Source organism: Lissotriton vulgaris, chromosome 6, assembly GCF_964263255.1.
Source record: "Lissotriton vulgaris chromosome 6, aLisVul1.2, whole genome shotgun sequence".
NCBI lineage: Eukaryota > Metazoa > Chordata > Amphibia > Caudata > Salamandridae > Lissotriton > Lissotriton vulgaris.
Window position 1 is genome coordinate 309,141,490 of NC_141694.1, and position 27,867 is coordinate 309,169,356.

Below are 27,867 nucleotides of genomic sequence, written 5' to 3' on the forward strand. Positions count from 1 at the left end.
GAAGCCTCCGGCTGGAGAGCGGCCTCGCCCGATCATAGCCCGGATCCTGAACTACCACGACAGAGATGTCATCCTCCGGGAGGCGAGGCTCAAGGACACCCTGCAGTTCGATAATTGCAAAATCATGATTTTCCCTGACTATACAAAGTTGGTTCAACAGCAGCGACACTCCTTTCTGGCGGCCAAGGCCAGACTCCGGGGCCTGAAACTCCAGTACTCCCTGCTGTACCCGGCCCGCCTTCGGGTCATTTTCAACTCAAGGACCCACTTCTTTGATACCCCGGAAGCCGTCTTTGCTTGGACCGACGAGGCGGTCCGGCTTCGCCCACATGCTCAGCCGGGGCTCCACGCCGGCTCTTCCCGCAGTTCTTCTCAGGAGCGGGGCGAACAGCCGGCCAAAGGGAAGCGGCACCGCAAGTCCCGATCGAGGCGGAGATCCCTGTCTCGGGACCCTCTTTTGGGCGACACGCAGCCGGAGACAGATCATTCTGGCGGGGGTCGTGACTTCCAACGGCCGACCCTTCTACTTCTCACTTGGGGTCACCTGCTGACACGGCGGAGCGCTGTTCAACGATCCAGGCTGGATCTGGTGCAGTATTACTTGGCCTTTACGGGCCTTAGCGGGACTCATGTGGACCAATGCACTATATATGCGATGTTATTGCTAATGCTTATTGATGGAGGTGGGGGGGGGGGTGGGCATGTTTGGTGGGCTGCCTCCTGCTGTTGGGGTTGGGGAGGTTCGTGTTTTGGGGTGTGTGCTTGGTTAGTACTTGAGGGGTAAGTGGGATCCATTGGTATGCCTAACTTTTGGTGCTCTGTTTTGTGCCTTGACTACCGTATGCCGCGACAGGTACTTCATTGTTTCTTGAGGTATTGGGGTGGGGGTGGGGGGACGGGGTTGGTTTGGTGGTGTGTCGGGGGGGTTGGCTGTGTGGGGGATGTGGGAATTGGGGTACCGTTCGTTGGGGTGCACGTGATCTTTCTGACCTATGCTACTGTGGGGGTTGGGGCCTGGGCCGGGGGCTGGGGTGTGTGGGGTTTGCTGTATCGAGATGATGGCTGACGTCCCTTGCTTGGCGCCTTCTGGCGCCGCTATGCACATTCTTAGCTGGAATGTCCGGGGTCTCTTGGATAAGATAAAACGGGGGGCGGTGCTACGCTGGGCCAAAAGGGATCTTGCAGACGTGCTCATGCTCCAAGAAACGCACATGCTTGGTACGAAGGCCCTAAGTCTCCAGCGCTTTGGTTTCCACCAGGTGTTCCATGCCGGGTTTGCCAGGGGCTCCAGGGGGGTGGCTATTCTTGTTCATAGGCGCCTGGCGTACACACACGAGCGCCAGTGGCTGGACCCCCAGGGGCGCTTCGTGTTCATCCAGGGGAGAGTTGGTGTGGAGCCGGTGGTGTTTGGGTGTGTGTATGCTCCCCCCCCCTCTGCAATGGTCTCTGGCTGAACGGTTATTCGCTTTATGGGCTGAACTCCCCGATTCTTTGGCGGTGATTGGCGGCGATTGGAATGATGTAGTGACTGTGGCTGTGGACCGGCAGCGGAGTCTTGGAGTGGCGCCTGTCCCCACTCCTACGCGTCTGGGCGCTATGTTGGATGTGTTGGGTTGGGCTGATGTATGGCGGCATTTACACGCGGAGCGCCGAGAGTACACTTACGTCTCAGCGGTTCATGGCTCCCTTTCGCGCCTAGATTATGTCTTCGTCCCACGGGCCTACCTTGCCAGAGTGAAAGGGGCGGCGATTCGGCCTCGCGGGCTCTCCGACCATTCCCCGGTGGCGGTCCAGATAGACCTACATAGACCGCGCCAGCCCTTCCGATGGCGAATGTCCACGTGGCATCTGCAGCGACCCGACTACTTCCAGCATATTCGTGGCGCTATTGCCCAGTACTGGCAGGATAACCTTGATGTGGGGGTGGACGCGGTGACAGTTTGGGAGGCCATGAAACCCACGCTGCGGGGTGTCGATCTAGCATGGTGCTCGCCGGGCGCGGTTAGAGGGCATAGCCGCGGCGGCGGACCGGGTGGAGGAACTGGAGGCGCGCCACAGAACTGCGGCGGATGACATCTCCCTGCGACAACTCCTGCAGGCGCAGCAGACGCACTCTGCAATCCTATTGAATGAGGCTCGACAAGCGTGGCTGGCCACCCGTAGCCGGGTATATCAGTGGGGCGACAAATCGTGCAAGATGCTTCATCGTCTATGTCAACAAACCTTGCAGCCTCTTACGCTCCCAGGCCTTGTCGACGCTGCGGGTGTGGCTATCACGGACCCGGCTACTCTGGCCGCAAGCTTTGCGCATTACTATAGGGGTCAGTACGCCTCCCGGGAGGCTCTTGCTCCCGCTGCCATCGCCGACTATCTTGCCTCGGTCCCCCCGGCTGCGGTGCCAGATGAGGTGCGGGACGCTCTTGACCTCCCCCTGACGGCGGAGGAACTTGGAGATGCGCTAGGTCAATTGAATGTGGGCAAAGCGCCTGGACCAAGCGGCTTCCCCAGTGAGTTCTATCAAATTCCATCTGCAGCTATGGCCGCATTACTTGCGTGCACTGGAGGCAGCGCGTGGGCAGGGCCGCCTCCCGCCGGACTGGCGGCATGCTGAGATCGTTGTGTTCCAGAAGCCGGGGCGACCCCCGGACCGCCACGACTCCTACCGACCTATCTCCCTTATTAATTTCGAGGCCAAGCTCTTGGCCAAAGCACTCGCGAACCGCCTGCTTCCACACATCACTGCCCTCGTGCATCCTGATCAAGCTGGCTTTATGCCGCGCCGGGCGACGCGGCACAACATTCGGCGGGCGCAGGCGGCGATTGATGCTATCGGTGCCTCGGAGGACCAGGCGGCGTTGTTGCTGGCCGACATAGACAGCGCCTTTGACTCCGTCAGTTGGACCTTCCTATTCACTCTTCTACCGCTGTTGAACCTTGGCCCGACCTTCATCTCCTACGTCCGCTTGCTCTACACGGAGGTTACTGCCTCGGTGCGGATATCGGGGGCGGCCTCGGCGCGATTCCCGGTTACCCGAGGCACACGTCAGGGGTGTCCACTCTCTCCCTACCTATTTGCGCTGGCCATGGAGCCGCTGGCGGCTAGGGTCCGCGCTGACGCGCTGTATCGGGGCTTCGTCTGGGGCTCGGACCACACTGACCGCATTGCTTTATATGCAGACGACGTGCTCTTCTTTATAACCGACCTCCGAGTTACTGGCCCCCGGGTTCTAGAGTTGATGCAGGGCTTCGGCCAGGCGTCGGGACTCTATCTTAACCCGCGCAAATCGACTCTCTGGGTGCTGGGTGATGGCGCGATGGACTTTCCATGGGCAGCCTCCCTTCGGATGGCAGTGGAGGGGGTGAAGTACTTGGGAGTCTTTCTCTCTGCCTCGCCTACGGTGGCATGGGGCCGGAACATTCAGCCGGTCTGGGACCGGGTCCAGCTGGACATCAAAACGTGGACACGTATGCCCCTTAACATATATGGCCGGTCGGCCATCTTCAAAATGGTGGCCTTGCCTCGTCTTCTTTACCAGCTGCAGAACCATCCATACCCGATTGACCCGCAGTGGTTTCGCAGTGTTGACTCGGTGTTAGGCAGGTTCTTGTGGGCTGGAGGTGCCTCTAGAGTGGCGCTCCGTACGTGTTTCCTCTCTACCTACTGCGGTGGCTTGGCTACCGCGGATATGCTGTCCTACTATCAGGCCTCCCATCTCCTGGTGCTCAACGAGTGGTGGTATGGGGACCGTGGTGACCCGGCCTATGCCCTGGAGCACATTCTGATGGACGGCGCCTCTCTCCACACTCTGCTGTACTCGGCCAGGAGGAGGCGGCTGCTCCCCCGCGTGACCCAGTTAGTGTTTGGCGGAGGGCTCTACACCGCATGGGGTGGTGGGGCAAACTTACGGCGGAGACTCCGCTGTGGCGTAACGGCCTGCTGCCAGCGCTGGCGTCGCTGCAGGGCTTTGACGGCTGGGACACAATCGGGATTTCGTCCCTGGGGCATGTTCTCTCCGGCACCACTCTTAAATCCTTTCAGGAGCTCAGCACTGAGTTCGACATGCCCAGGTCCCAATTCTTTCGCTACCTCCAATTCCGCCACGCCCTTACTCCTAGCTTGGTGGGGCTGGAGCAGCTCCCAGACTTCAGTCCCATAGAAGCGAAGCTGTTTATGGGTGACTTAGGTGATAAAAAAGTCTCCCAGATCTACCGATCCCTGGTCACGCACTGCTCCCCCTCACTCCTGACACTGAAGGCCCTATGGGAAGCCGATGTCGGCCCCTTGGACGAAGACGATTGGCGCGAAGCCCTGGAATCCCCCCGGGGGACGGCCATTGCAGTCCGCCTCCGCTTTATACAATTTAAATATCTGCACCGAGCTTATTTTACGAGGGAGCGACTGTGGCGGGCGGGTCTGATTGCCAACCCGGAGTGTCTGCGGTGTGGTTCAGAGAGGGGCACCCTCCTTCATACTGTATGGTCTTGTGAGCGGTTGACTCGGTTTTGGGCTGGGGTTTGGGGTTGCCTGTCTGAAGTGCTGGGATGGGACTTGCCCCGTACACCCCGGTTGGGCCTTTTGCATGTATTGGAAAACATTGGGGGCAACGTCTACAAGCGCCACCTGCTGCTGTTGGGACTGGTGGTGGCAAAGAGGGACCTGGCGCAGGCCTGGAAAAGCGAACGAGCCCCTCCCCTTAGTGCATGGAAGGCAGGCCTGGACTTCATCATGGGACTGGAGCAGCCTGTTTTTGAGGCTCGGGGGTGCCCCCGCAAGCATTTCAAAATATGGAAGCGGTGGGCGGACTATAGGGGCCTCCCCCTTGACCCTCCCATGGACATGGACGATGCATTGCCTCAGGATGTGGACCCTGCACCTTAGGCCGCTGGCCGACCCCACATATGTCCCTCTTCTATTCTGGTTGCTTAATGATCACGTGCACAGGGTTAGGGTGGGATAAGGGGTGGGCAGTAGTTGGGGATTGGGGGGAGTTCTGGGGGGTTGGTGGGTGGCTGTGTGTTCTGAATATTTTGAAAATTGCTGTATACGAGGGGTTCGATGCTATGCCATAAATGGGCCTTTTTATACTTGCTGTTGACAGTCTCCTCCTGATTGTGGAGGGCTGTGCCTGCATTTGCTTGACCCTCTAATAAAAATGGTTTTGAAAAAAAAAAAGCCAAAGCTTTATCACAAAATGTCACAATACAGACGTATTGCAATGTAATACCGTGTTCGACTGGATTAAAGTATCAGAACTGATCTTGAATGTAGTTTTCAATGTTCTATTTACAAAAATATTTCAATTAAAGGAAGAGTTCAATGGTGGATAAACAATAATTCAAAACAGACGCCAAAAAGACTACATTGAAAACAGGTGAGGCTACTCCAGAGGAATAAGTCATCCTCTGAATGAGATAAACGGATTAAAGAGGAGAATAAACGGTATAACATAGTAAAAGGAATTTAGAGATATCCCGTCAAGAATTGTGGGCTCATTTGTCCTCCGCTGTTAGGTCAAAAGACTCTTAATTACAATTTATTTTTAAATGTAGTGGGCCATGGAACGGGCTCTCATTAAACAGCCTTAGATTCCCATGTCCTTTTTAACAAATGGCAATTGCTTATTAACAAATTGTATATTTCCAGTCTCGGTGATAAGATCAGTCAATAGCACCATAAATAGATGATGGACAGAATGCTAAATACTGTCACATTCACCCCTAGTTACAGATCTGGGTTAAATCCATCGGCTGGGTGTGAGTGTTTGAAAAGTTTCAGCACTCTGTCCATCATCTTGTTGTTTGCTATGTTTGCCCTCCGTGGCCACGGTTATGCGCAAACATTGATCCCTTGCTCGCTGTGCCACTGGATTCAAGTTAGCCTGGCTGATGAGGGATGATACCCCAAAACCCGTCCCAAGATGCCTGTTTCCGGTCAAGGGAGGACCTGGCCTAGAAGTTCAGGCTCGAATTGTACCATGGGGAGCAGGGTCAAGACCGATTTGCATATGGCCGAGTCCAAACTGAGGTGGCATGGTTAGCAAAAGAGCGATGGATTTAACCCAGATCTCTTGAACAAAGTGAGTGTTTAAAAAGTGTCAGCACTCCGTCCATTATCTTGTTGTGTTTGCGATAAGACCTGTCTGCCAATTTATATGAACATGTATCTAAGTTTTACGAAGAAGGAAATATACCTAATGATTAAAAGAGTCCAATCCTTTATAGTGTGATAACTAAATGGGATTCCAATTGGTCTCGCCACAAGCTTTGTTTTTTTGTTTGAAGCCAAATTCATATCTAGCATAAGCAGATTATATCCTCTTTTCTTTGTCAGCCGGTTTACAATACCAACTGCTAAGACAAATGACTTTGGGAAGCATTTAGGAAAAATGTAAATCCTTTCATTTTGTAAAATCTAAGAAAAGCTTAAAAGTAGAATGGGAAGTCAACAGAATTTTTATTGAGCAATTAACGAATTCTAAATACCTGGGTCTGACTGTGGGCAACAAATTAGCATGGGGTGTCCATATTGCAAAGAAGACACAAAGTGAACGTGGTGGTGAATTCTCTTCTCTTCACAGATTTAGAAACATCTACATGGAGCGGGCCTTTAGACCAATCAGTGTATGTTACAGAAGCCAAACTCATTCCAGTCCTCTTATATGCCTCCGTTATTTTAAACAATACTTTAATTAACATTTACTTGCATGGCTTTAGAGGTTTACTATATTTATCATTCCAGAGGAAGCTATGTTTAGAGCTCTCACTTCCCTCTTTAGTCACCCTTTAGGCGGGTACCCTTTTACATTATATTTGCACCTGCTTAAAAGCAAAGTATAATTGTGTTATAGTGCTCATATTTGAGGAAATGTCTTAATCCATAGCCTCCCATTTAGACCCAAGCCTCCGAGGTTCAAAATAGAATTGTTGAGAACAATCTGCTGCCATTTAACAAGCTAACTTGTACCTCTTGTTCAAATCATTAATATAAAGTGAAGAATGACCTGAAGAGAAATAGCAAATTAAACTCCACTTTCTCCAGTCTTCCAGATATGGCAGCTATATTTTGGAAACCTATTCCAACTCTAAACAGCATTATCTGATCTCGTCACTGAAGCCGGCTTGGAAAAAGAAGTATTTAAGGTCTTGACTACTCTATATCCAAATATTCCAGTTTGAGGGAACTTGGAACCCAGTGTTTGCCATCTAATCTTTGCAGGTTCTGTAGTTATAAGGTTAATTCTATTGAACACTTAACCTGTGTATGCTCAGCCTTCCTTCATATTAGGAGGAAATATAAAAAAAGTCATTTATTGAAGTGGACATCAGAGTGATTAACTATTCAACTATCACTTTTCTACAACTGATAATGGTTTTATTGGTCAATTGATGATAATCTTCGATTTAACCTACTAACGTCATTCAATATCAGGACTTGAATGATCTTATCAACTCCTGTCTAGCTATTGTATGAGACAATTTTACATATTGTGATCTTTTTTGTAACTAAATATTTAATTTTGATCTGTGCTAATAAAAGAAGCAACATTAGAAACAATTTATAACCCTAAATATCTCCACAAGGTTTCAAAAGTGATTTTTAACTGGAAAAAATTATATAGTTTTTGATGAGTAAGAACATCTTGTTCGAGGCATGTGGGCTGCTGAATTCATATCTGTGCATAGATCGCCACCTAGTGTTGGGTCCGGATGATTGCACATTGTTGTCCTGGAAGAGTCTTCGAAGTATCACGAGATAGGTGGCTCCTCCCCTGGACTACAGTGCGCATGGGCATCGCCTCCATCCCCAGATTGTTTTTTTCCGCCATTGGGTTCGGATGTGTTTCGGTTCCCTCTGTCGGAACCGATAGTTGTTCAACTTCTACTCGAGACCAAAAGGTCTTTAGGCTGGGCGTCGGTATAGTTGCGTACGGGTTTCTATCTGACTCTCAGCTCCGATCTCTTGCTGCCCTTCCACGTGCTTTCGGCGCGGTCGGGCCTGTACTACACTCTTGCTATGGAGCGAACTCCGTTTAAAAAGTGCCCGTTGTGTCACTCTAAATACTCGCACCTCGACGTGCACCCGGTGTGCAATACCTGCTTGTCGCCGGATCATCGCGAGGACACCTGCATGGCGTGTTCGAAATTCAGGAGCAAGAAGACTTTAAAGATTCGTCGGGCCAATAGGCTCCAGGCTAGGTTATCGGCCACGGCGCCCCCGCCTGACGACATTTTCCAGGAATATGTCGAGGAAGAAGACGACGTGCAAGGTTCGGACTCTAATCCCGCATCCGAGGGTGAGGCCTACGACGTGGGTGAGGAGAACTTTGCCGAAGTCACCGACGAGGTAGGGGACGACGATCAGACTTTTACCACGATGGGTGATAGCTCGGAGGAAGAGCATCCCCAAACTGACTCAGGGGTTGTTCCCCTTCATACGGCCCAGGTCGAGGGATCGCCTTCGGGCCTTACCCAAGATCTAATTATGAGTCCTACGTCCCCGCCTCCGGGCCCGGTCACGGACACTTATGAACAATCACTTACGTCGAAGAAAACGAAAGTGAAGCCAACTGGTCACACATCCTCGGATGCGAAACCGAAACTGAAAGTGGCGCAGGTGAAGAAGGTTCTGGAGGTGTCAACTTCCAAGAAAACCAAAATGGCCGACTTGAAGAGCCACGCCAAAATGGCCGACCCGAAGCCCTCGGGGTCGGCGCCGAAGGCGAAGTCTTCCGACGCGGCTGCGTCGGCGCCGAAAGGGGTCGCGGACCCGAAGGCTGCTTCGAAGAAGCGTCAGGGCGACGACGCGCATAGGCATGGGGCGTCGGCCCCGAAGACTGTGCCTGCCGGCGAACAGGCTCTCTAAGATGAGGGGTCGCTCGAACCGGCCCAGCCCTCTCCGGCCTGGACAAAGAAGGTAGCGGAATCCTTGCAGCGGATTCGAAAGGCCAGTGTGGTTCCCGCACAGGACGCCAGTGCGCCTAAGCTGACGCCTAAGCCTGCGAGGGAGCAAACGCCTATCCGTTTCACCCTGCCGCCCAAGTCGGCGCCGAAGGCCTTCGCACCGAAACAGGGCGGACCCTCGAGGGAGGTGTTAACGCCGAAGGCTGCCTTGGCGGTGTCGAAGCTGCGTCTCCAGCCGCTTGCGGAGGAGGAACATCATGCGGTAATAATCGACGCCAACACCGGAAAACTGTCGCTCCTCAAACGGAAGATCACGACGGAGCCGACGTTGGAACCCTTTAAGATTCCTCTCAAAAACAAAAGGGACTCCGAGGACTCTCCGGCTTTGGTGGAACCTGTGTCCCCGCAAACCCTGGGAAACTCGCCGACGCATTCCGCAGCAGCCGATGCGGACGAGGAAGGTGACGAGTACAACAATGCGGCGTACTCAGATCCGGAGGAGGAGCACGTACCGTGGTCCGCCGGAGGCGGCACGGAGGACCCGCAGTCGGCTCAGGACACAACTTTTCGCGGCCAAGACGTCCCCGTCTGAGGACTCGGCGGCCTTCAATGCTCTGATAGAGAGAGCTGCTGCTAACCACGACGTCGAGCTGCACTCGGACCCCGTGGATGTGGACTTCTTGTTCGACACCTTCTCGGTAGCCGAAAAGTCTGTCAAAACACTACCGATGCTTAAGGGGGTGCTGAAACATGCAACGGAGGTTTTCAAGGAGCCCACCCGAGCGCGTGTGGTCAACCCTCGCATCGACAAGAAATATAAGGCAGCGCCCACGGATTCCACATATATTAAGGGACACTTGCCATTGGACTCCTTGGTTGTTTCCAACGCTCGGAAGAGGGCGAACTCTCAAACTACTGGTGACGCTCCTCCCCCAGACAAAGAGTCCAAGATCTTTGAGGCCTCAGGCAAACGAATTGCTGCACAGGCAGCTAATATCTGGAGAATATCTAACACCCAAGCCTTACTAGCACGTTATGATAGGGCTCATTATGACACATTAGAGGCCATACTGCAACACTTGCCTGACCAATACAAGGAGGCGGGAGAGATGCTCATTCAGGAGGGTAAACTCATTACGAATGCATCCATCAAATGTGCACTGGATGTGGCAGACACAGCCTCCAGGGCTATCAATACCAGTGTGCTGCTTCGACGCCATGCCTGGCTTAGAATTTCGGGGTTCAAACCCGACATCCAAACTACGATCCTCAATCAAACGGTGAATCCTGACCACCTGTTTGGCCCTGAGGTGGATGCCACACTGGAGAAAATGAAAAAAGATACGGAAACTGCCAAGTCTATGGGGGCTCTACAAAGTCAGCAGTTTCGGAGTGGTTCCTTTCGCCGCTCAAACTCCAGAGGCACCTCAAGGGGACAGGCGTCCCAGTCAACCCAATATTACAAGAGTAACACCCAAGCCTCGTATAACAACAAGGGTTGAGGTGGTTACAGAGGCAATAATGTCAAGGGCAGGGGACGTGGAAACAATAGTTCCAGGTCCACCACCACCAACAAACAGTGACGTCTTGTCACTGCCCCCCGACCATGCAACACCGGTCGGGGGGAGACTCCAGCAGTTCCTGCCGGCGTGGAAGACCATCACCACGGACAGGTGGGTGAGGTCTATTATCCAGTACGGGTACTGTCTAGAGCTTACGTCCATTCCACCGGACATACCCCCAAGGAGCCGTCCTATGTCAGGCGAGCACTTGACCTTGTTGCAGCAAGAAGTTCTAGTCATGCTGCAAAAAGGGGCAATAGAGCTCGTTCCATTGCAAGAGCGGGGAACAGGGGTTTACTCCCTGTATTTTCTGATTCCCAAAAAGGACGGATCCCTCAGGCCGATCCTGGACCTCAGGCCCCTGAACTGGTACATCCTCTCGGAGCACTTCCATATGCTCACGTTGCAGCAGGTGCTTCCCCTGCTTCAACAGGGGACTTCCTGGCTACGCTGGATCTGAAAGATGCCTATTTTCATATCCCCCTGCATCCTTCCCACAGGAAGTACCTCAGATTCACGATCTTAGACCAGCATTACCAGTTCAAGGTTCTGCCGTTCGGGGTCACCACGGCACCGAGAGTGTTCACCAAGTGCCTAGCGACTGTGGCAGCGCATCTCCGTCGCCAGCACGTCCACGTCTTTCCCTACCTGGACGACTGGCTCATTCAAGCAAGGACAGAACAGCAGTGCGTCGACCACGTGTCACGCACCATTCATCTCCTGCACGATCTGGGATTCTCTCTGAACTACCCAAAGTCCCATCTACAGCCCACCCACGTGCGACAGTACCTGGGTGCGACGATCAACACTCTGGCAGCCACCGCGCAGCCAAATTCAGTGAGAATCGCCAGTATCCAGGCGCTGATCCAACGATTCAGACCCCAACACTCGCTTCCAGCGAAGGTGTTCATGCAGTTGATAGGCATGATGGCCTCCTGCATCTCCATTGTCCCGCACGCGAGACTACATATGCGTCCGCTTCAGGAGTGCCTTGCACGTCAGTGGACTCAGGCTCATGGGCAACTGACAGACCTAGTGTTGGTGAGCGGTCGGGCATACAACTCTCTGCATTGGTGGAATCCACACAACCTTTGCAAGGGCCGACCATTCCAAGAGCCTGTCCCACAGATCCGGACGGACAACATGACGGCCATGTACTACATCCAGAAGCAGGGAGGCACACACTCTCCACAGCTGTCTCATCTGGCTCGGAGCATGTGGAAGTGGGCCATTCAGAGGAACATCTTCCTCATGGCAGAGCATCTCCCGGGCAAGGACAATCAAATGGCGGATCTGCTCAGCAGGCACAGCCATCAGATGCACGAGTGAGAGATACATCCATCAGTACTCCAACCGTACTTCCAAAGGTGGGGTCATCCAGAGATAGACCTGTTCGCCACAAAGGAGAACGCAAAATGCTGAAGCTTCGCCGCCAGATTCCCACACCCCCAATCACAGGGCAATGCGATGTGGATGAACTGGTCAGGCAAATTTGCGTACGCTTTTCCCCCAGCACCTCTGATACCGCTGGTGGCACGCAAGCTCAGGCAGCACTCGATGACTCTCATCCTGGTTGCTCCAACGTGGGCTCGCCAACCATGGTACACCACGTTTCTAGAACTGTCCGTGGTGCCGCATCAAAGGCTTCATCTCACTCCCAGCCTTCTGACGCAGAGCCATGGCGACATTCAGCACCCAGATCCGCAACAGCTCAACCTGGCGATCTGGCTCCTGAAGTCCTAGAGTTTGGCTACCTCAATCTTCCTCCCGATTGCATGAACATCATTCGGGAGGCAAGGAAGCCCACTACCAGAGCTTGTTATGCGGCTAAATGGAAGAGGTTTGTCATCTACTGTGCTAACCACAATATTGACCCTCTAGATGCTTCCATTCAAAACATCATTTGCTACCTTTTCCACCTGTATCAATGCAATCTGGCATACTCTTCCATCCGCATTCACCTGTCTGCTATGGCAGCATACCTCCAGAATAGGCAACACCTGTCACTCTTCAAGGTCCCTGCTATCAAGGCCTTTCTGGAAGGACTCAAAAGGGTCATTCCACCAAGGACCCCACCAGCTCCAGAATGGAACCTCAATGTGGTTCTTACGAGACTGATGGGTCCTCCCTTTGAGCCACTGCACTCTTGTGAGCTTCAGTTTCTGACTTGGAAGGTTGCGTTCTTAGTAGCAATTACATCGCTACGGAGGGTTAGCGAGCTGCAGGCGCTCACCATCCAAGAACCTTACTTCCAGGTACATGCTAACAGGGTGGTGCTCCGCACTAACCCTAAATTCCTACCCAAAGTGGTATCCCAATTCCACTTAAACCAGACAATTGAATTGCCGGTGTTTTTCCAAAACCCGGAGACACTGGCGGAGCGCATGCTCCACACCCTTGATGTTAAGAGGGCCTTGATGTATTATGTAGACAGGACAAAGGATTTTCGCAAAACCAAGCAGCTTTTTGTTGCTTTTGCCACTCACCACAAGGGAAACGCTATCTCTAAAGCAGGGATTGCTAGGTGGATAGTAAAGTGCTTTCAGATCTGTTACGCTAAAGCTAAGCGCACTCTCACTATCCCACCGAGGGCCCACTCAACCAGGAAGTTGGGGGCCTCAATGGTTTTCCTAGGTAACATTCCCTTAGAAGATATCTGTAGAGCAGCCACATGGTCTACCACACATACTTTCACTAAACACTACTGTGTAGACGTGCATTCCAAACAGCAGGCAGCTGTTGGTCAGGCTGTTCTAAAAACGCTTTTTCAGACTGCTGCAGCTGGCACGGGCGGCCGCCGATAATGGAGGGACTGCTATGTATTCTATGCACAGATATGAATTCAGCAGCCCACATGCCTCGAACTGCAAATGCTACTTACCAGTATGCATCTGTTCTTGGCATGTAGGGCTGCTGACATTCATATCGCCCACCCTCCTCCCCGGCGCCTGTAGCAGCTGCAGAATTCATTCATATACATACATATGCTCATAGCATGGTCATCACTCACATTCTTCACTCCATCTCTGCCAATGGCTAAAAACAATCTGGGGATGGAGGCGATGCCCATGCGCACTGTAGTCCAGGGGAGGAGCCACCTATCTCGTGATACTTCGAAGACTCTTCCAGGACAACAATGTGCAATCATCCGGACCCAACACTAGGTGGCGATCTATGCACAGATATGAATGTCAGCAGCCCTACATGCCAAGAACAGATGCATACTGGTAAGTAGCATTTGCATTCTGCTACCCTGAAAGATGTGAACACTTGAATAAAGATATTTTTAATAGTGAGGCAGGAACAGGGATTGGGCATTGTTCAGGGAGCCAAAGAAGATAACACCAGGGATAAACAAGAAAAGGTGGTGGCTCATTTCTGTTTCAGTTTAGTACAAAACATCGCAAATTGGACCACTGAACTGGACGCTATATGCGGTACTGGCGTGGCCCCCTGCTGTCAAGAAGGGTACTCTGAGACAGCCTGAAAACTTGGGACCGGCAAGCTGCTGACCAGTAAATCACATAACTTTTGGCAGAGAAAGGAGCACCCACAATTGGATGGTTGTGAACTTAAACAATTTAGATATTACTGCATTTCTTCTTTTAATCATGACTGGATTATTAGAAAACCATCTTTTTTGGTCTACAGACCATTTATATTATGCAATGGGTTCGGTCCTTCTCTTTGAGGTTATATTGTCAAGCTCCAGTTACAAGGATTCACACCATACATGGATTCCTGATGAAGGCTCAAAGCTGAAATGCGGGTAGGACACAGCTAATCTTAGCCATGATTACATTGAGTGTTTTCCTCGATTGAAACCGAGCTCATATTCCTATTGATGAAACCTTATCCCTACTAAATTGTTATACATTTCATGTTACGTTACAATCTGAATTGTGTTTATCATTTATTATCATTTTTGTATTATATTAATTTTGCCAGATAAATAGTGAATGAATGTGAAAGTGTGGATAGGATTAGGTTATAACATAACACCAAAGGAATGAAATGATAAGCACTGTATTCAAGTTTTTAATATTAAAATGAAATTTAAGTATTAAAAAAACAATGATGAAAAAAGTAAAATATATTTATTGTGTTGAATAAAAAAAATGTTGTACAGTATAAGCATCTGGCATATGTTACATTGATGGAGAAATCTCCAAGGTCCACTTAGTATTGAATTTCCTAAATGTTTTGTACTCAATTGCAATTTTCTCCCTGATTTAGAAATTTTCACTTTCTGGGGTACCCCTTTTTGTTTAGTCATTTCTGTTTCAGGCCAGATCGTAACCAAGGTACTAGTTACAAGTGCCAACTGAAATTTGTTAACCACTTTTTTCCTAACGTCTATGACCGTGGCTAAAACAACTGTTTTTGATTTCGGTTTCATATTACATTTCTCAAAAGGGGTTCTCTCTTAGGTGTGTGCAGTCTTCGATTTGTTGGGCTTTTATCACCACAATTAAAATTTAAGAAAGGGTTATTCAATGGGCTGCGATTCCCCAGCTATTCGCTATTATGTTTGTAATGGTTATTGTTAAAGGTGGGAGCAGGTTGTAGGTAAACCCAGCACTTTGTTGTCCTAACATATTTTTATGCTGTTGAATGTGTTGTTTTTTGGATTGGCGCTCAGAAAAAAGTATCACTAATCCTGAATTGAAAAATCTGGGCAAAAAGGCATTTGTTAGTAAACCTAACTTTGAACTTCCTTGCTATTAATTATTTTATATGTACACCGCATAACTGTACTTTTGATGTAATATGTCTAATTTATTTAGAAATAATACTTCCTTTGACACCCCATTAACTTAATACATATTTGAATTTTACAGAATTGCATACAAGTGCATATTAAGAGCTCAAAAGGACCAATTGATGTTTATTTGTGTGACATGGCACAAGCCAACACTGAAAGTAAAAGATTTGAAGATTTGGACACTTCACTAAAGAAGGAGCATGGTATTATTGAAAGTAAAACTTTGGAAGATTTAAACTCTGCACTGAAGATGAGAAAAATAAAATCTGAAAGTAAAACTTCAGAAAATTTGGATGCAAAGTTACCAGTGGGAAAAAAGACATTAGAAAGTAACACTATTGATGTGAATCTTTCTTTGAAAACTAGCAGTAATTCAGAAAATAAGACTGATGAAGCTGTTGACACCTCACATGTGATGGAAACCAGTGACTTACAAAATGAAACTTGTGAAGAATTAGAAACATCATTGAAGGAGCCGCAATCCGATGTATCTATGAGTGAAGGTAAATGCTGTGATGCTAAAATATATTGCTGATGGGAAATATGACGAGATATAAACTACTTTAACCTAAATGTGATAATGAATTGTGTGTGGTTCGAGATGTTAAACCACTACAGCAGGAACAAATTATCATCCCCAAAATCGCCTCAATGTAAGAACTTATGGAGTTAAGTATATATAAAGTATACATACCTATACTTGCCTTGAGGAAATCTTGTTTGTTGAACGGTGGATAAATGAATATTTTTGCATGTCGAAATTTCAACTGCAGTATTAGCACATTAAACCTTTGTATTAGGACCTTTTTGACTGTAAAAGGAGCTAGAGCTTTTTATCCTAAAGGTGAAAAACTGTAGGCAGTTTAAGCACTGTGCTGGTTGGTTGCAGGATAGTCTTCATGCAGTTTGTGCCATGGTCCTAGTTATACACACCCCCTAAAATAGATGCATCGGTTTCACTCAACACAGAGTTCTTTCTTCCCCTTTGGACATTCAAACTGCATTTTGTAAACATAGATTTGTGGTAGACACGGTTGTAGCATTGAGGCCCAGAACTCTTCTGTAAGATGCACTGGGTGTGTGATGATTCTGATGGAGACTTTTAACTTCAGATTCCTCACCTTAAGAATACTTCCCCCAACTAGCAGACCATATCTGTAATGTTTTCAGGAGTGTCCCTGTAGGCCGACAGGTGGCGCTGGCAGCGCCACACTGCTGCTGCTGCTCCTCCTCATGGGACATGCGGGGGCCTATATATCGGTTCCTTTCCTTCTATGCCAATAGTCACAAACTTCCGATTGTACAAAATGTCCCAAGTCTACAGCGTTTAAACCCTGCGGGGAATGTCACAAACAAATGTCTGTGACAGACCCACATGTGGTTTGGCTGTGGTGCCTAGGGTCAGATCATCACTCTTGGGCCTGCAGTGGTTGCACCTTGATGCACCTGAAGGCCATTCAAGATGGGAAGCTAAGCTGTTAGTGATGAAGTACCGCAAGGCACCCCCACCAGGATCAGTCGAGGTCTAAAGGTATGAGTGCCTATCCAATTGTCTAGGTCGCTGCAGTGACTGGCTTTATTTGCTCTCTAACTCCTTGGGAAAGAAGAACATGAAGTCCAAGAGGGACTCTGCCATGTTCTTGCCACTCTTCTGCCCTCGCGTTAGCGTAAGGGCATCATCTTGCCTCCAGGTTATACTTCGGAAGTCTGTTTACTTGGAAGTCAATGCCGATCCTGATCCTGCGTCACTGAATTTCCAGACCTGGCAGCAATACTGCAGCAAATGGAGGATTTTCCACAATGCTATGCTGCACCCTTTTGGCATTTTAAGGCTCCGAGCTGAGAGGCTTTCCATTTGGGCTTCCACTGGCGGGTTTGACCTCTGCTCCAGGTGGTTGCTATGCATCTGTTCAGGGCTGTAGACTGACTTCGGTACCCGTTTCCTCCCCAGCCCCATAACCCATGCCGGAATGTGACCCACCGATGCTGTCTACTCCAGGCAGTGACAGCGAACCCATGGTCTTGTTGAATGCAGAAACTGCGCCGCTTAGACCTTGATTGAGACCGCATGCTTCTCTTTCTGAGCTTCAACCCTTTTATCACCCTTCTGACTGAGACCCACCCCCTCAACCCCCAGCCCTACTTTAGAAGAAAGCACCACCTTTGCAATGCTTCTATAAAGAGCAGCGGAGGTCCTTTATCTTCACCTTTATGCTCAGGAGGTTAAAATCAATATTCTGACTAACATGTTGCAGCCTGACGAGTTGAATTCTGATGCTTTTCTCCCATTTATTGAGGCTCTCAGAGATACTCATGGGGTAGCTAAGCCAAACTGTCTGTGCGTCGCCAGACATCATTGCCCTGCTCCAGGCAACCCTGCTTTTCCTCACTCAGCACCAGACTCCTGAAAGCTTTGTGATGCAGGCTTTCAGCTGCAGAGTGAACCCAAATATGGCGACTCCTGACATGGAATTGAAGAGAATAGAGACCTTTAGTAAGAGGGATCTCCTCTACCATTTTGGTTGTTAAATCCATTAATGCCAGCTGCCTTTTAGGTTATAATTCACATGCTTGCGGGACTTGGTGACCCAAATGTTGCCCATAGTGTTGGCAAAGACCTGTGCGATTCTTTCTCAGGCCATGCAGGATTGATTGTAATGCAGCCAAGTTCACCATCTGCTGTGATCTGGATACTACTGGCTCCATCAGAAGGGATATTGGCACTAGCTCAGCCATTCTCAGACATGCTTGGATGTGTTCAGCTGGTTCTTCTTAAGACGTTCAGGCCAATCTTATAGACATTAAAGTCAAATAAAATGATCCCTTTGGGCTCTTTTTTTGAAAACATACACCCCAATCACACTACTTCCACTCATAAATCTTTCACCAGCACCAATTAGAAACCTAGAGCGCAATATAAAAGTCATATAATTGTATTAGCTGTATATCAAAAATACACCTTTTTATTCATATATATATATATATATATATACTCTTTCAGTATATACTCCATACACGATATTAAAAACACATATTAAAAACAGTTCATTTGCGAAAAAGGGAGAACTACAAAGTTTTGTCAAAGCCCCAAACCAACAACCTGCTGCACTTTAGGGGTACTTCAAATGCATATGACTAATGTATCACATTTAATGTATACATAATATATTTTTTCCTTTGTCCAAGCAAGATGTTATTTCAAGATATTTAAACGTGGCAGCTTTATTCAAACCGGGTGTTGTAAGGGGTGTTCATTTGAAAACAGAAGCGACTCGTTTCGGTGGCATTTAATGCTTCACCACTTTCATCAGGCTAACAAATACTATTCTTGAATCTCCCCAAGAGTTAATCCATTACTTGGTGAGCTATGGGAGGATATGTGTCTCTCCTAATCACAAGGCTGGTTGCTCTTCAGTAAACCGCAATGTACGTACTCAATATGGGGGCCAAACAACCCATCCCTTAATGGTCTTTTAACAAGTCCTATTTAATGCTTTGACCGGCACCAAGGGAACCATCAACGAAGGACCACCGTCTCATTGGTTACACGGATATACCGGTTCAAATTCTTTTGACCACCGGAGCTATGGCCCTCCACACCGTCCGGGCTAATTAGAAAGGATCAGGTCTTCCAGATTCCACCCGGACAGACTCGTCTTGTGGCTTGCTCCTTAATCCCTTTTCAAATGTTATGTGATGTAAATGTTATGGACATGCAATCCCATGGTTCCCAACTGTTTGAAGAGAGGTCAGACTACTCAAGAGCACTTTAAAGATAGCATGGCAACATTTTGCTCCTTGGGCATGCCAGCCAAAGCAGCAGACTTGCCCTACGTGAATTTTGTAGCTGCTCCCAATACTGTGAGCAACCCCATAGAGACAACAACACTGCCCTTTTGTGGCTGCGTTGGCGTTACCCACTGGAGAGGGCAACAGGGACAGTGGTCAGCCCAGTCTTCCACTCCCCCAGCTGGTCTCCCCTCTTAGCCTTTTTAGCTTGCCCTTGTAGGCACACCGCCCCCTTGTAGGTGGCACGATCAAACACTTGCTGCCAGAGTGGCAGGCAATCACTACAAACGGTTGGGCACTATATATTGTTCAGAGTGGTTAGGCTTTACCAAGTCTTGGGAAACTGCTGCACCTACCACTATCCTCAGAACAGCTGACGGAGGGTCATCTGTCCTTTTTGCAGCAGGAAGTGCAGGCTCTTGTGGCAATAGGTGACATAGAGAAGGTCCAGACACCAGAAGGTGCTCATGATTGTTATTCCTCCTACTTCCTGGTGCTGAAAAAGGTTAGGGGTCTCCATCGTATATAAGACCTTTGGCCTCTCAATGCCTTTCTGAAAAAGGATAAGTTTTAGATTGTCACCCTGGCCCAGGTCCTGTCTGCTCTTAACCCTGGAGACTGGAAGGACCCAGGGACCTGCAGGATACTTATTTTCACAACCCCGTCCTGCAGACCCACAGGCGTTACTGTGTTTCGCAGTAGGCTACTAACCTTCAGTTCACTGTGCTTCCCTTTGGCCTTACCAGCAACCCTCAGGTGTTAAGGAGAGAGTTAGCTTTGGTTGCGGCATGTCTTTGGAGGCAGGGGTTCCAGTCTGTCCCTTATGACTAGCTGTTAAAGACTTGCTCATTACAGGTACTACCTCCATACTACCTTGAACCTCCTAACATCGCTTAGGTTCACTATCAACCTGCCAATTCACGCCTGACTCCTTCACAGATGCTCCCCTTCATCTAAGACATTCGAAACACAGCACAGTTTTGTGCCTGTCACCGGAGAAGGAGTCCAGGATAGCTGAGCTATGAACTGGTTTTTCAAAATCAGTCCTGGATCTCACTGAGGATGACTCCAAGGCTTGTGGGACTGATGGCCTTCTATATCCAACTGGGCAAGCATGCCAGATGGCATATGCAGGCTTTGTCGTGGGCGCAACACCTGGAGAATCCTTCCCATCTGGTCCATATTTCAGAGGGGACTGTTAAAGATCTGCAGTGGTGGCTGCCATACTGAAATTGGGTCAGTGGCGGACTCCTCTTACCACACCCAGAGCTCACAGTGGTAACTGATGTATTGCTCCGGAGTTGAATAGGCCATCTGGAAGAGGTGGAGATCAGTGAAATCTGGCCTTCCTCAGAGGCCTGGCTTCATATCAACTTTCTGGAGCTGAGAGACATCCGCTTGGCGTTGAAAGCCTTCCTGGTATTTATCAAAGGGAAGCTGGTGCAAGTACTCCGAGGTAGCACCATCCCCATGTGATCATATAACAAGCAGAGCAGAGTGGGTTTGTGGACCTTATGCCAGGAGGCTTTGCGCATCTCGGCGTGACGCGGATGCCAGAGCGGACGATTTAAGCGGTAGATGCTTTGCGAATTAGGAATGCAAGTTACATCCGGAGGTGGCGCAAGGTCTTTTGTGCGAATTGGGAGAACACTGCCTCAGTCTCTTCACGACTGCTGGGAACGCGCGATGGTGGCAGGGACCTCTTGGCTAGTCCATCCATTTGTCTTATGAGTGCTACTCTGAGCTGAGACACTGCAAGGATCGGGTAAAACCAAACTAGAATCTGAAGAGGATGTGAATTATTGAACCAATAAAAAAAAGGTTGTCACTAGGCCAAGGTACCGAAAAGGCAGCATAGTTTCTAAATTATTCAGGCAATGCGACTGTATCGGATGCCCCAATGTGGGATAACCCCTTCAAGATTTGGAATCTTACATTTGAATATTCCTTCTGACGGGTAAGTTTAAGGTAAACTAGTCACCCAAACTGGCTTGTACATGGGTTAGCAAGTTTAAGGGTTTGATGGAATTCCCCTACCGAGATGCATTAAAAAGTAGAACTAAGGGAGAGAAAGGCTGTAGCGAAAGGGCACCCCAAGATAGAATCCTTATCGGGCAGGGTGCTTCTACATGAGGTGCAGGTGTTTTATTTTTTTACTGTTTACGGGATCACATGGGTAGCATATAGGTGTTGAATAAGTGACCATTCTATAACAGTACATACACAGAGCTTTTAAGTGGTATGGTGATATTATTTGTTCAGTGCAATGTTATTTGCAGTATTTCCCATGAAAGAAATAATCTGGGTTCTTGTTATATATTATTGCGCCACTGTCATTGGGGCACATCCATGTATGTGTTTTTTGTTAAAGGGGAGGAATGTGTAAGTTCCTAACCATAGTAATGGAAATTTTCATTTCAATTAAGGACACTTGGCTAAGCATTATCCATTATTTTCTCTGTTTTATTGGCTCAGCAGCCCACACATAACACTGTAACACAGTGACTAGGACTCCCATGAGTACGTGAAACAACCAACAATTCTCCACCAATTCTGGGCTCCCTTCGTTTATATAAAAAGCCTCCAAGGAAAAGCATGTCCTCTTTCTTATGCTCCTTTGTCCAGCTTCTAATTTTCCATACTGTCCGTTAACAGTCCTGCTGTAGCTCCATTCCAAAGATGAAAAATAGTCGAGAAAGCAACCTTTCTACCTTCATAAAGAAATTCAAACTTAAACAGCCTCGCCAGTACCTGCATTAACTGAAATTAATAAGCTGACCTATACTACTATCCAATGTAGGCTGGCGTAAACATTTTGGGTGGGAGTCCTCCCTGACGTTCGTGGTGAGATAATCCTCACTTCTGTGTCCTTCATAGAATTGAAACCTTCCTTCATCATATCTAGGAAACTTGCACGACTGGATCGGAGGCTGAGATACTTTTTTAATGTTTAATCTGAAGACCATTTCTACATTCTAAGGGGAAGGTTTAAGAGTCCAAATGTGCATCAATCCCCATTAGTTCTACAAAGTACAAAGAGATGCACATGGTCTCTGAGACCAGTGTAGGTTATTGGTTCTCGGAGATCCTGTGATGAAGCATGCCACCTGAGGGTGGGTGAGGGTCTTTGTCCTAAGCATAGTTTATTGTTGTCATTTACAGAAACTAGTTACTCTTGGAACCAAAACAACCTACATTGATGCCATGGAACATGTATATCTCTGTGTTTTGTGTAGTGTTTAAAAATCTGAAGACCAGTCTACCTCATTCAGAAGTCTTCCAAGCGGCTCCCAAAAGTAAAATGTGAAGTATCCATATCTTCTTCATTCATGATCCAATTGACCATTCTTGCCATTGTAGGAGGTGAAATAGATTTGTATGGTTTCTTAAAATAATCAACAGTTTATTTGCACACACTGGCCTCAGTTCTTCATTGATTTTTTTAGAGACTTCAATGCAGTCTATCGCACACAATTTCAGACTATCCAAAACTGCTAGTTACTGAACCAATATCGTTTTGGTTCTTCGAGATACCGTAAAAAACACAATTCTAGAAGATATGTTTAGTGCCCTGACCTCTGGCTTGACATGAGATAAACTAGTAACATCGGCAACTTAACTCAAATTTCTCTTCTGGACAAAAATCTCATTATCCTGCTAGGACTCCAGAAACCTCAGCAGCACATTTGCATCCCACAACGTATTGCATCAGCGCTCCGGTGTGTCAGCTAGCCGTACACCCTTTAGCAGTCTACAGACCATTAGATGTAGTTCCACAGGTATTCTATGAATAGGTACATATCCTGCAATGATTGCTGACCCACAAGCATAAATTGTGTGATACGCCAATCCTGAATGGGCCAAGTCTGACAGAAAATGCACAATATGTAATGCATTTGCTCCCATGGAATCCAAACTCTGTTCCACACACCAAGGTGACCATCTCCGCTATGTGTAGGTATATCGTTTAACAGTAGTGTTTGACCATGCTTTCCTTATGAAACCAGTAGATTGCTCTGAAAGGTCTGGGTTATGCCAGTGTCTCCTGTAATCCCCCAGACAGTTGGTTGGAATATTGCTTTTAGTACCAACTAGTGTGATTTGCAGATGTGAATCCTTCCATCTCTGCAGTGCCCTAAAATGCAGACGGTCCGAGAAGATTAATTGTATTGAGGACGGTAACAGTTCTTCTGGCCAGGCCAACTGTCTCAATGAGAAATCTCGTCCTATCTGACAAAACCAAGAACATTCTTTTGGGATGGGGTCAGTTCCGACTTCTATGTATTGATGACAAAGCTGGTATCCTCCAACAACCCTATCGCCATGTTGAGTTAATATCCTAGACGTATTGGGTCTTGCTTCACAAGCAGGACATTGTTGAGGTTGACAGTAAACCTGCTACCTCTGGCTCTTAGCATCACCACAACGGTCTCAAAACCTTTGTGAAACGAGACTGTGCAAAAGAGAGACTGAATGGTAAGACCTCAAACTTGTACACCTGATGCTTCCACAAGAATTGGACAAACCTTTGTGGTACGAAAATGGAGCTTGCAAGATGAGTCTTTCAGGTCCAGGTTGACCATCCAGTTCGGAAACAGAACTTTATGAAAAGATGAATACCTTCAATTTTGAAATGCCAGTAAACCAACCACTGACTGAAATCCCTCAAATTGATTTCTGGTCAGTGGCCTTGATTCTTCTTTGCCACCCAAAAAAATGTTGTAGAAGAAACTCCTCCAGAGGAAAAATATCAATACTATGTCATTCTTGTGGAACGACTGCACTTTGTGTAGTCTAGGAGGATGGCTTCTCCTTTGAAAAGGTAAGGGTAACGGGTTTCCACCATGGTATTCTGAACAATTCTTTTCTGAAGCGTGATAGTCTGGAGGACCCATACATCCTGTTATCTGCTTCCATTTGTGTATGAAAAGGTGTAATCTTTCCCCACCTTTGTTGGGGGCGGGGGAGGTCGTCCTTACTGGTTTAAACCCTTCGCGCATTAGCACCCACTTGGAATGTTCCTAGACTTCTGCTCATGCCTCTGGGCGGGAAAACCCCTCAAACTCTAACCTTCTTTTGGTCCTACCAATGAAAGTACCTTCTGGTGTGCAGTCTTCGGGAGGTTGGAGTGCTCGTACAGATGGTAAAGAACCAACTGCCTTTACTCGCCGTCCTAAAACCTTTTGGCCGAAGACTCATTACATGGACTGTAGTGTAGTGAACCCTGCCAAGTCCTTAATGAAGTGATCTCTGAAGAGACCTCCTTCGGCCGGAGGCCCTGCTTCTGCAGTGGCCATTTCAGGAGGGAGCGCTGCCTCACCAAGGTCAGAGCATGGTTTGCATTTCAGAGGAAACCTATCACCATTTGGGCCCAGCCAAACTGAGTATCTGATGATATTATGTTCGCATGTTTCCTAGTCTTCACCGTCATATCATGAATTTTCATCAGTGGACCCACAATATCCACGTTTTTTTATGGTCTTTCACTAATTTAGTAATCTGTTTCACCGTCTTCCTGTTGATTTCTGTGACTAGCGCAAGTTTTTTCCCCTCCAGAAATGATGTTGCACATTTGGCTGCAAGGCATCCCCTACCCTCTTTGTCCAGTGGTTTTCTGATCATTCTGCTCACTTAAGCAACCTTGGCCTCCTGCGTCCATTCGGAGGACTGCTGGCGATATCTACTATCTGGGTCTAGCACATTGATGGGCTCCTTAACTCCCTTGACCTCTTCTACAGGGTTGGTATCCATCCTGGGAAGCTTGGCTCTACCTCTGGTCACCACAGTGGTCTGAGACCCTGTCTCAATTAATCTTCTAACACTTCTGAATATTCAGTCATCGAGGTACTCTGATTAAGGCTCAACAGGGTATTTCTATGGTGTTTTACATCCAGCTAAGTTTCTATGAAGCTGTAGTTTTTTAAGGACAAGCCTGATTAAGGCAGTGGTTCTTAACCTGTGGTCGAGGGACCCCTGTGGGTCCTCGAAGCCTACTCAGGGGGGTCCGCTACTGCTCAGGAAGTTAAATTAATATTAGCAGATTGATTAATGAAGTATATATAAAGAAGCAACATTTAAAATTAAACTTTTTAAACATTCTGAAAAGGTGTATGCTCCGATTGATTAATGTTAGCAGAGCAAGTGCATCAAACAGAATATAGTATGGATGAGGAGTGACTTCAATTGAATTTAGAAATGCTCCATCCTTCCCACTAAAATTAAAACAGATTTATTTTATTTAGATTTGCTTGTTAACTAAATAAAATATTTCATCATGTGTTTATTTGTTTGAATGCTTGTTTCTGTATTTGTAGGTATAGTTTAATTTCAAATCAGGGAAAATGCTTAAGCTGGTGTCTCCTCCTTCTAGTAACGACTTGCTGGGGTCCCAGATTCCAGTAATGATTCAGTGGGAGTCCCAGGTTCCAGTAATGACTTAGTGGGGGTCCACAGAAGACAAAAGGTTATGAACCACTTGTCTACGGCATTCTTGGCAGCAGGTGAAAGAGAAAAGTCTTAGCTTTTGGCTTCCACCTTTCTTTTATCCCTTTGAACGTTCAAAGGGTCAAATAGCCAAAAGGTCCAGGATCTTCCCCTACTGGGGATTTCATGCAACAGTTAGTCGCAAGTATGAGGATTTGTCTGCTCTGGGGCACAAGGCTGCTGAACATGCCTTCTGCAGGGATGAGTGAATAGCACCTGCAAACACCTCATCAATGGAGAGAAAGAGTTACTCATCAGACTCTTGTCTTGAGTCCCATCTATGGGCACCGTCCATATTGTTCTGGTGTAATGACCATTTATACTGGCTTATGAGGCGGTCTTCTAATTCTCTTTACTGAGCAATACACACTAAATCTGTGTTATTGGCTTTACACGTTCTCCTGTTGAATATGGAGGGCCTAAACAGTTGTACCCCACCAAAAGTAACCTCGCCCATACCAATCGCACTAAGTACCTACCAATAGTGCTGCAATCTTCTGAGTCTCTCTGGAATTCTCAAGTTAGGTGTTGCACTGTCCCTACTTTGTTGTGCACAGTGGGCCTATAATAATCCCCATGCATGCTATAAACGTTGGCTCTTCACCCCCATCATCTCGCTTTGGAAGAGACTTACGAGATAAGAGGAGAAGAGCAGTGTGTTCTGTGTACAACTCTCCTAGCAAGTCACACTCCATTGCTGCCTGTCAGAGCGGTCCCTGTTGCTCCACTTGTCCGCAGAGCATCCATTCATTTCACACCTAACTCTGAGATCAGCTAAGTGACCCGCAGATCACTGCTAGCACTGCTATCACTTGAGTACCATGTGTGTTTTTGGCTACAAAAGACTGCTTATGTAATCCCTACTATCAACGATAATAGCCACTTACTAAGATATGTGCATACTACTGCCACATAGCACAAACAAAACAGTAACTAAGGAAAAGCTCTTATCTGACTACTATGAAGGAAAGAAGGAGGACATGCTTTTTAGATCTGAAAGAGGCAATTCATTATGGATTCCTCACCTTAGAATTACCACCAGGCGTCAGACTGGATCTGGAGAATTTTTCTTCAGCAGTATCCCTGCGCGTCGGTCGACTCCGCATTCGTCGTTGTGGTTGGTTTTTTTTTTCCGCGCTAGCCAGTGCGGATCCAGATAGCGGTACCTCAAGTCACTTTTTAGGAATCAATCCTTTTTATTATCGTAAGACTTAGCTAGCAGACACAGCTTCCTGCCTACATCGTCACGCCGTCAGAGCAAGCATATAGTAAAGTACACAGCGTTAAAAGCCAACAACACGGCGGCAGGCTGCGTATTGAGCAGGGCTGTTTCTTAAGCATGTGGTGGTTTCCAGATTTTCAAACAAAAGGAAAAACACCTCCTGACCACAAAACAGATGAATAAACAAGATCCCTCCCAACCCACCCTACTCACCCTCCACCCTCTCCGCACCAGCCGTGCCTCTTTGAGAAAATACAGACTTCAAACAGAATTGCATGAAGTGTTTGACAGGGTACGCTGCCCAAGATTGGTCTGTTGACTTCTGGCCCAGTGGTTTTAATTGAAGAATTTGCAAATACTTTGGAAAAGTAACTTCCCTCATATATCTCGTCAGCAAGTCTAAAAAGGGCGCCCATAATTTAGCATAGTCTTTTCCCTCGCCCACCACTCATAGACATGCGTTTCATTGCTAAGAGGTGCCATAACCTTTGTACCCAGGAAAACAGTTCAGGTTCTGAGGTTGTTCTCCACAGAGCTAGTATCACCTGCCTAGCTGCCAATAGCGCTGGGGCTATCTGTCTACCCCGCAAGGATTTTAACAGGAAAACTTTGGGATGAGAAAGGCCAAGGAGTGTGTACTCTGGTGCTCTGGGCAGTGCGATGGTGAATACCATATCGATTTTATCGAGGACCTCAGACCTACGCTGTAGTTTCGGACAATGCGACTACAAGTGTGCTAAAGTTCCCGACATCCCACATCTCCTCCAAAAGAGGTCTGTCTTGCTCTTATTCCAACTCTGGATGCGGACAAGTGTATTATACCAGTAGGGAAAAAAGCTTAAAGGCAGATTCCACGCCCGCTGTGTAGTGTGCTGTATGGTGAGTGCGGTATCAGATGCGCTCCCATTCCTTGAACGATAGAGGCCTACCCAATTCCATTTCCCATCGCACCTGCGCCTTTATACGCTTGGGAGTTGGGTCTGATACTATCATAGTATACAATTCAGAGATAAGGCGACGATCATCGGTTTTACGGACCAACCATCTTTCAAATGTGGTAAGGGGTTTAGACATTTGGGCATAGTTAGAGGACATTGTCACCCAGTGAGAAAGCTGCCGATAGAATTTGTCAGTAGTTAAAATGC

At 47.8% G+C, this 27,867-nt stretch overlaps 1 protein-coding gene across 1 annotated transcript in view; it reads left to right on the forward strand.

Annotated features, from left to right (window-relative positions):
• Positions 1–27,867, forward strand: part of E2F6 (E2F transcription factor 6) — a 183,472-nt gene that overhangs the window by 137,138 nt on the left and 18,467 nt on the right. Inside the window, exon 6 of the mRNA XM_086926331.1 lies at positions 15,305–15,731. Within this exon, the coding sequence (XP_086782457.1) occupies positions 15,305–15,731 (427 nt within the window). The remainder of the gene's footprint in view (positions 1–15,304; positions 15,732–27,867) is intronic.